This window comes from Schistocerca gregaria, chromosome X, assembly GCF_023897955.1.
Source record: "Schistocerca gregaria isolate iqSchGreg1 chromosome X, iqSchGreg1.2, whole genome shotgun sequence".
Taxonomy (NCBI): domain Eukaryota; kingdom Metazoa; phylum Arthropoda; class Insecta; order Orthoptera; family Acrididae; genus Schistocerca; species Schistocerca gregaria.
The window spans coordinates 487,694,859-487,705,283 of NC_064931.1; the positions used below are offsets into that span (position 1 = coordinate 487,694,859).

The 10,425-nt window shown below is 36.3% G+C and overlaps 1 protein-coding gene across 2 annotated transcripts in view; it reads left to right on the forward strand.

The window, feature by feature from the left end:
- Positions 1–5,698, forward strand: part of LOC126298577 (galactosylgalactosylxylosylprotein 3-beta-glucuronosyltransferase S) — a 155,048-nt gene extending 149,350 nt beyond the window's left edge. Inside the window, exon 8 of one of the 2 annotated variants that reach the window (XR_007552623.1) lies at positions 1,653–5,685. Coding sequence is in view for 1 of the 2 variants with exons in the window: in XM_049989948.1 (XP_049845905.1) it covers positions 1,653–1,699 (47 nt within the window). In the remaining variant the exon portion in view is untranslated. Of the gene's footprint in view, positions 1–1,652 lie in introns of both variants that reach the window. The other variant, XM_049989948.1, reaches the window with a different exon arrangement.
- Positions 5,699–10,425: the final 4,727 nt, after the last annotated feature.

Sequence of the window (10,425 nt, forward strand, 5' to 3'; positions counted from 1 at the left end):
AGTTTGGTTTATTTTGTTGTTCCTTGCCACATAACCCGTAACTGAGCAAATACAAGTTCAGCAGAATTGAAGTGGCAGCGATATGATGGAGTCTGAGAGCCCTATGGCTATATATTTTGCCAGGTTATCATCAGGTGGCTTACTCTGAGCCACAGTATGGAGGAATTTGGTTTTTTTTTTTAGCCATTCGATAATATCTGTTTTCTGAAAGTTACTGTAGATGCCTTATCAAGGATAGATGAATGAAACAAGGTGTTGTCCATAACTATTACTGAAGGTTTTCTCAAATTTTTGCTCTTACATAAAAAGAGCTGCAGAATGACTCACAGATTCCAATTCTGTATGCACTTACCCGAGACAAAACCCCACTGCCTTATAATACGTTGATCAACAGCTAAAACCAAGAAATAACGATACATATAAAATCTCAACTTTTTACATACATGAATGTGTAAATAAAATAACAAAACAGTTCAATACATTGATAAAACTATTCTACTAAAATAAAAGCTATTAATTTTATGACCACATTATGATGAGAACATAGTTTTCTTAGAGAAAAATAGGAGTAAGCTTATGATCACTAAAGGCAAGCTATGATGTGAGACCATAAGTTGCAAAAGAATCCAAGCTTTTAACCAAATAGTTTATTGATGATTGTGTGATAAATATTGTGAAACTGATATTTGCAGAAGCTATAATGTTCACCAAAAACCAACTTCAGCAGCAAATATACTTTTGCCTGATTTGCATAAAAATATTTTATAGTACCAGAAAGCAAAAATCACTGCATATTTGGCACTCCTTCCTCTCTTTTGCTGCCTTTGCAGCGTGCCTACCTGGTACCCTCCCAAACCTTGCAGGCCGCATCACCTGGCGAAGCTCTGCTGCTCATTCTTGCAGAGCAGGCAACACAATACGCTCGTGAAGCCTGAAAAACAGCTGCAAATGACTAATGTCTGGCCCTTACTACCCGACTCTCTGAAATGTCAGTCACAAAGTACTTTTAATCAAAGTATAATGGAAGACAGTGTTACAGAGTTATGAGAAAAAATTACTCGAATTCCAAACATGGTCTCTGTTTTCTGAGATGACCTCTTTCTGGTTTATGCTCAGCCATATTAAAATGTACATTTACTAAGATTTAAGCTGTTCCAACCTTGCAAGTAGTGAAACATTATTTTGTTACAGTTGGGTTGAGTAATTAAAACTAAGGCTGCCATCATTATGATCAAAAAATTGGCAGCCGCATGAGAAGCAGTACTGAAAAGAATATTTGGAAAAGAATATTTGATATCAACAACTTTAGTTACTCGAAGATGTAGTTGTGTGTGCATTTGGCGGAGAATCTTCCAAGCGACATAACAGAAAACTGCATTTTTTACTTTTGTTTTTGAATTAAGATTAAAAAGTAACTATATATTTCTGTGTATAGGATGGTAGTAAATATTGTACAAATTATGAGGAAGGATAAATGAACAATGGTTGCATGTTGTATGATTCAAGTTATTAGGGGTCTTATGATATCGTTCATTTTGTGTTATAAGCATTAATTACCTTCCACTGAGGCAACTCAGTTTGTTTAGAAACTTTTGCTTATATGTGCCAAGCTATGTTTCAAGTGAATATCACACAACTGTTTGATGTTTCAGGGGCAGCAGCCTACTTAACAAAGGATGGGCACACACAGACGATATAACCATTCCTAATGTGTTTGCTAACTTTTGACACATTATCTGCACAAAGTTATGACTGTAATAACACCCTGTTGCAGTCGTATATCATAAATAGTGGCTCAGTCTAGAACTTGTCATTTAATGTAGTGGTAGACAATATTTATGATTAAATAGGATGACATTCTCATCGATTGAAATATGGTACTGAATTTGTACAAATATTATTTATTAAAAAGAAGTAGATTTATTCCAGTTTAGATATTTGAAATGGGTGATAAATTAAGTAATTATAAGATTTTTGAGAATTCAGAATATTTCATATATCTGATTTTGATCGTTTTTCTAGTCATACATTTCAGCGGCAAGGAGTTCTGATAAAGATATTGTTCATTGGTAGTCATGCTTTTGCTGAGAGATCTACCGACCTATTTCATAAGAAAATATAGTGATTAACTATAGCTGCAATATTAAGCTTCACAAAGACATTTGAGATTATATATTTTAAGTAGACTGTTAAGTTAATTTAGCTTTTGGTGCAACTTTTAGCTTTCATAGGCATTTGGGGTAAAAACAAAAAAGAAATATATTTCTGTGTGAGTCAATTCATACAACATTTACAGTGGGATGATAAACATAGAAATCAGAATTAAAGGAGTTAACACGAAGTTTACATCTGTCCTTGTATTGCATAAATATTAAGTTTAATAGTTCCACACAAGAACATAGAACAAAATGTTGGCAACAATATCAGACATCATACCAGGATTTATCATAACTGTCTAAGGGGAAACACAGTATTTTTCAATCAGGTATGGAATATCAAATAAAACAATAGTATTTTCTCTTTAAACATTGTGTGAAAACATGTCTCTGTTTGCAGTGCCTCACAAGTTCCTGCATCTACTTAATGATTGTATGATTAAAGCACAGTCAGGATTTCTATGTCCTTACACCATTAAATTAGGATTAAACTATTTATTTATATGTACATTTAGATTTATAGCTCTTATTATTGAAGCTTTAATACTTTTTGCAATACAATTGGTTATTGATACACCCAGGACTTGGGATTTGAAAGAGATAACTACTTCACTTAGCTTTCAGGAAAAGCATTTAGTCTTCATTTTGAGGTTTAGAAATAGGGTCTCATTACCATTCTGCAAGAATTAAGAAACACAGATTTGTATTGTGCATAAATAATGTAATTTAATATCCTGACAAAGACAAGGTAAAACTTGTGTGGGATGATGTCTTAATGTAGGGAAACAAAATTTTCTTTCTATGTTGAATGCAATATTGTATGTTGGTTGTGTTGAGATGTAAGATTAAAAAAAAAAATTGTCAATAAGCACAAGATTAATACCTCTTACTGCTAAATTACTTTATCAGACGTTGGTACAGTACGAGCATTGTAACATGGCAGGGGATGTTAGAAGTGAAATTAAGTAATTCTGCCTATCCCTTCAATCTCAGAATATCCCTTTTTATTGCCATTGTCAAGGACGTTAAACCCAAATTTTAATTCCTTGTGGTTTGACAAAGAGAAAGTAACATTCAGAATACGGTCGCAGGTTCGAATCCTGCCTCGGGCATAGATGTGTGTGATGTCCTTAGGTTAGTTAGGTTTAAGTAGTTCTAAGTTCTAGGGGACTGATAACCACAGCAGTTGAGTCCCATAGTGCTCAGAGCCATTTGAACATTCAGAATATAATGAAATTGACATATCATTTTGTGTATTTCCAGTGTGGTTTGGTGTCTAAAACTTCATTAGTCTAGGATTAAAGCCTTTCAGTAGTCCTGGGGTGTTTTTTTACCTTTGCTTCTTTCACCTCCTGCAGTGATTTGGAAGTATGAAAAATACCAAGTTGCTCTGTGGTTTGGAATCCACTTTAAACTGTAGAACCCCTATAGCTGACTAAGTCTGTTCAAAGGTCAGAGAAAGGCAAGAGCTTAGCACCTCCAATAGCACCATACCCAGTGTGAAGTACTATGATTTTGAAATCAAATTTACATTTTTCAAACTACAAGTTCAGCTCAGAATTCTTGCTACAAAGCAACTTGTCATATGTTGTAAGGTAACATACTGAGTGCTTTTATTTCCTTTAGTTAATTTTGATTTATCTTTGGCTCACATCTGTTGCTGATTTATCTCAGCCTCATTACAACAAAGTAAGTTTAAACAGTAATATTTTTCAAGTACATGATAGGATTTAATTTGACTGTCTAGGCTGTGCATAATGTCATCTGTATTAACTGTAAATCTTCTGCTGTTTCACAGTTAACATATTTTAAAAAATTTTATTTCATGCTCACACTTTACTATTACTGTCTGCCATATTATTTGTCATGTAGTATTAGGTTGCTGCGATTTTAAATTGTGTCTTCCATATTTGACTTCATTTTCTGGAAGTTTGAACCATTTGTACAAATTATGCAGTTTTCAAGCTCTTGTGTATATACTGTTTTTCACACCAGCTTTATGCTTTTTAAATTATAATTTTTATTTACTGTAGATTACATTTCATTTTCTTATATTTATTGATAACTTAATTCATATTCTGTTAATGCTAATAGTAATACTTGTACTATTGGAAGAAACAGGATTTATTTCATTATTACACAATAAATTGCCTAGATGTAATTGTGAAAATGAACGGCTGCACAAACATTTCTTAACATATGAGCTGAAATAACTGAAATAATAGCTAGAGGACAGAGAAAATGCTAACTGCTCTTGATAACATAAAGGCGATGTCAGTATTTTATCAACATATTCAGAGTGTTTTTGAGTATCATTGAATCATCATGTAGCTGAAGACTTTTACTGTGAATAGTAAAATGTTCACCACAGTTTTGTATAAATGTTTCTATTTTGAATGTTGAAAAGTTTCCCAGGTAATTATACATATTGATGTCACATATCGACAGTTAATATCAAGTTACTGAATTCAGGATAATGTAAAAAGAGTAGCAGCCACTATGTAAATTTGTAATCAGTGTTTGCAATTTATTGCCTGTATGAAATGGGAAATTAAACTTTATGTTGAAAATTTTTCCCAAGAAATTATACATATTGATGGTACATATACATTCTTAACACCTGGTTATTGAATTCAGGATCTGTTAAAAATAGTTGCCTCAGTGTTTGAAAATTATTGCATACATTACTTTCCCATGTTAAGTGTTGAACATTGACTATATTTAATCACATTAGTGGAGTAGGGGCAATAACAGCTGTGATAAATCCAAAACTTTTAACTTTGATCTTTTTTTGTACTAAGTATTTTTCAGCTAATGGAGTTGGTACATTGTTGTAGGTTTAATATATTCACAATGCTCACAATTACTTTTATGGATACCGTCTTGTAAAAAGAAATGTGTAGTGAAAAAATATTTATATGGAAAAGTTGAGGAAATTGTTCGCAGTATCATTGTTCACAATATACTGTGTATTAATAATATAAACTGCATTTTGGCACATGTTTGTTGCACAAATCCCCTTCAGCCTCAAGTTCCTTTGTTAAATGAAAAGACACAAAGCAGTTCATTAAAATGATGGTACTGATGGCATTAAAGCTTTAATTATTATGAGAATTGTTTTTATTTTACATGGTTTAGTGAAAATGTGTGCAACAGTAGATGGGACAAACACAGCAGTAACTGAGATAATCATTTATGAGAATCTACATGTAAATTTTATGTACTGCTTATGGTGAAATATGGAAATAATATTCCATTGATATTTGCCTTAAAAAGTGCCATTCAATTTGTGTGTGCCATAATGGTTCTTCAGTCTTCAAAATGTGTGTTTAAGGCTGTGTGGAGTTGGAGGTTATTTGAAAAATATTGTAGCAATGCAATCTTGTAAATTTTTTATGTGTATGACAGTTATGAAATATTTATTTACCTGTAAATATTGCTCACATGCAATATATTTGCAAAGTAGTAAACACCACAACCATTTGTTAAAATGTTATACATTCCACATTGACAATAAAACACTAATTTAAAAAAATATTACTGTGTACTATTCTTTAAAATGAAGGAAAGACCCACAAACATGGAAAATTGTGTTTTTTTTTCAGTAGTGTTCTTTTGACAAGCCTGTGTTTTTCTAAAAATAAGTGGGAAACATTTAATTTATAAGTTTTAAACTGGAAGAGAAAATGCCAGTTATCCATTTCATGGCTGTTAATATATACGTTAAAAAAAATCACTTTTTACTGGAACAAATCATTTCCTGATACTACACTGGTGTGTCTTAACGACAAAAATAACTTTTGCATGACATGTCTCTGCCAAGTAACATAGCATACATACATACATACATACATACATACATACATACATACATACATTAATCATTTTCCATGGATCATGAATACGATATTTCGTAATGATGTGAAATTTGTCACTTTAACATAAGTTTTATTTACACAAAATAATTTTTTGTTGACATTTACTACTTCACATCTAGTAGTAGTAGCAGAGATATCTTTTTACAAGGATACAGAATATGTCAAAGTATTTACAAGTTTAGACAAATTTACAATAAGCTAATTCATATTCACAGGTGCCGACTCCATGGGGCCTGAGGGGGCCCAAGCCCCCTCAAAAATTTGTTTGGGGGGCGCCCACCCCCCCCCCCCCCAATAATTTAAGAAAATAATTATTAGTTATATTATGCTTTGTTAAGTAACAAAATTATGTTGGAATACTTTATTTTCCTTGTTTGACAATAGTTACCTTTTAAAATAAATTCAGTAATGAGTTAAAACAAATAATTATTATGGTAGTAAGCAGGTTAACTGAAAACAAGTGGTGTGAATCATGATAGTGGTACGGTTCTGCAGGCACACTTAGAATTTGTCCCGGTGTGTGAACCTTCAGGTAAAGTTTGGTGCCGGTGGGCCAGCGCTGCGGCCACGCCGACATCAAAAGGACTGGAGCAGAAGTGCCTGCAACCCTCAGCCTCATGTTGCCTTGACGCTTTGAGACATTATGACGCTGCGGCTATATATAGCCCACCCTGCTGTCGCAGTCATTCAGTGTGGATATTTTTGTTCAGTGCATGCTGCAGACATATTTAGTGTTCCGACTTTAGTGTCTAGTGGACTTTTTTATATTACTATATTTTATTTGTTTACTTTATTCTCTTAGTGTATTGCAAATTAAGTTTGCAACGTGTTGTGTACATAGTTCCACGTAGTCAGCGTGTACACAACTTTCCCAATAGAGCACGCCCCGCTAAGCACAACAGCGCAGGCGCAGCGCTCGTCTGTCTCCGCACTACGAGATGGCGCTGTCTAAGAGACGGTCCAAATTCTGCTTCCGCCGATTCGTGTATTAATATGTAAGGCAGCCAATGAGATTGCTGCTAATGTAGAACCTTTTCTCCTTGTGGATCACACTCACGCAGTGATACCTGAAAGCGCGAGGTATTATAACGAGTGTACAGACCTCCGATTAGCCAGTCTGCATTTGTCTGCACCAGTCTGCATTAGTCTGTAGGCAAGTTTCAGTCCGCGCCTAATAAGGTTATCCTATTCATGTACATAACCATGAAGATAAATGAATAGACACTTTGTCAAGTATCAGAGATATGTAAGAATCAGATTAACGTACCAAAACCAAAGGAACTTCAGATTGTCGATTGTAAATAGCATCCAGAACCAAGTTAAGTAGTTTTTAGGCTTGTTATTATTTCAATAAATGTGTGTGAAAATTAATCAAGTTCTGTTTAAAGTTGGTCACCGTCAATCTGCTACTCTAAGATTGCAAGTGGCATTTCTATCATCTGACCTAACGGCAGAAGATAAACACGCCATGATAAGACGACGAGACATTGCTGACACTCGCCTACTTCGTTAGAGCGACAAATCAATAATCTGATGGTGTGTTTACCGAAGGCCTTACAGTAGGCACACCACACAATGGAGATATATATACACACACACACACACACCAAAAAGGCACGATTGGAAGTTGATGATACTACAAGTCAACTTCCTACAATTATTGTATCATCAATTGCTTCGTTGTCTTCAGCTGAGAACCGTTCACAGACAAAAACCGGACAATCCAGTAAGGGAACATCATTTCAGAAGTCTTGGTTGATCAAATATACATGGCTAGAATATGAAGCATCTACTGAAAACGTTTTCTGCAGAAGCTGCAAAGAGGCAGATGCTAAAAATCTCTTACAATTTTCTTCCAAAAAAGAAAACGCATTTACTTCTGTAGGGTTTTATAACTGGAAAAAGGCTTTGGACAAATTCTGTCTACGTGAAAATACACCACTGGCCATTAAAATTACTACACCAAGAAGAAATGCAGATGATAAACGGGTATTCATTGGATAAATATATTATACTGGAACTGACATGTGATTACATTTTCACGCAGACTGGGTGCATGGATCCTGAGAAATCAGTACCCAGAACAACCACCTCTGGCCGTAAAAACGGCCTTGATATGCCTGGGCATTGAGTCAGAGCTTGGATGGTGTGTACAGGTACAGCTGCCCATTCAGCTTCAACACGATGCCACAGTTCATCAAGAGTAGTGACTAGCGTATTGTGACGAGCTAGTTACTCGGCCACCATTGACCAGACGTTTTTAGTTGGTAAGAGATCTGGAGGATGTGCTGGCCAGTGCAGAAGCCGAACATTTTCTGTATCCAGAAAGGCCCGTACAGGACCTGCAACATGCGGTCGTGCATTATCCAGCTGAAATGTAGGGTTTCGTAGGGATCAAGTGAAGGGTAGAGACATGGGTTGTAACACATCTGAAATGTAACGTCCACTGTTCAAAGTGCCATCAGTGCGAACAAGAGGTGACCGAGACGTGTAACCAATGGCACCACATATGATCACGCTGGGTGATATGCCAGTATGGCGATGACGAATACACGCTTCCAATGTGTGTTCCCCGTGATGTCACCAAACACGGATGCGACCACCATGATGCTGTAAACAGAACCTGGATTCATCCAAAAAAATGACGTTTTGCCATTCGTGCACCCAGGTTCGCCATTGAGTACACCATTGCAGGCACTCCTGTCTGTGATGCAGCGTCAAGGGCAACCGCAGCCATGGTCTGCGAGCTGATTGTCCATGCTCGTGCAAACGTCGTCAAAATGTTTGTGGATATGGTTGTTGTCTCGCAGACATCCCCATCTGTTGACTCAGGTATCGAGACGTGGCTGCACGATCCGTTACAACCATGCAGATAAGATGCCTGCCATCTCGACTGCCAGTAATACGAGGCCATTGGGATCCAGCACGGCGTTCCATATTGTCCTCCTGAACCCACCGATTCCGTATACTGTTAACAGTCATTGTATCTCAACCAACACGAGCAGTAGTGTCGCGATACGATAAAATGCAATAACGGTAGGCTACAATCCAACCATTATCAAAGTCGGAAATGTGATGGAATGCATTTCTCCTCCGTACACGAGGCATCACAACAACGTTTCACCAGGCAACGCTGGTCAGCTGCTGTTTGTGTATGAGAAATCGGTTGGAAACTTTCCTCATGTCAGCACGTTGTAGGTGTCACCATCGGCGCCAACCTTGTGTGAAAGCTCTGAAAAGCTAGTCATTTTCATATCACAGCTTCTTCTTCCTTTTGGTTAAATTTCGCGTCTGCAGCACGTCATCTTCATGGTGTAGCAATTTTAATGGCCAGTAGTGTACATTTACGCATAATGAAGGTGTTCTGAAACTACATTCTATCACAAACAAAAGTGTGGCCTCCCAATTGAATAAACAGTTACATAGTGATAAGAGGAAAGGCCATTTAGCCCTTGAGACAATTTTTACCATTGTGCACTTTCTATGCCGACAAGGACTAGAAATTAGAGGGCATGAAGATGTAAACTCAATTTTTTTTCAATTGTTGGAACCCTGAAAGAATGACGTACCTGAGTTTAAAGATCGGTTAGGGCGTTTCGGGGTACATGTGGACATCTGACGATATTCAAAATTTGATCATTGTTCTACTAGGAAAGTCTGTGTTGAGATAGGTATTGGCTTCATTCATGAAGACTGAATATTTCTCTATTATGGTTGACGAAACAAGTGAATCTTCGATTCACAAACAAGTGTCATTTTGTATTCATACTGTCAATGACTCCTTAATCATCAATGAAGACTTTATTGGCTTATATGAGACCCCAACACTGAATCACAAACTGTTTGGTATTTTAAAAGATGCTTTTGCTCGTCTTGATATGTCAATGGATAACTTAAAGAGGACAGTGCTATGATGGTGCCTCAAATATGAGAGATAAGTTCAAAGGCCTAAAAAAGTTAGTTTTGGATACACAACCAAAAGCACATTATTTGCACAGCACTGCTCACAGTTTAGACTTGGCAGTTGTTGACAGTCTCTGCTATCTTACATTCATGAGGGATATAATGGCTTTAGCCAAGGACTTAACAAACACCATAAGGGAATCCAACAAAATGATGGAACTTTTCAGAAGCATATGCTGTGAGAGTGCCACCGACCTGATTCTGATTAGCAGTCTTTCCTTGCCAGGTGGTGCTGCTGTCACCTGGATGAGTTTATATCGATAGTAGGTTGGTGGTCATAATGCTCCATCTGATCAGCGTTTGTTGAGAAAATAACTATCAATGACAGGACACAGCCCTTCGAATTTGTTGTCTTACAAGAATCTGGTCCTAATGTTATCCTTGGATGAGGCTTCTTGAGCCATCTCTAGTAACTATAGACTGCTGAA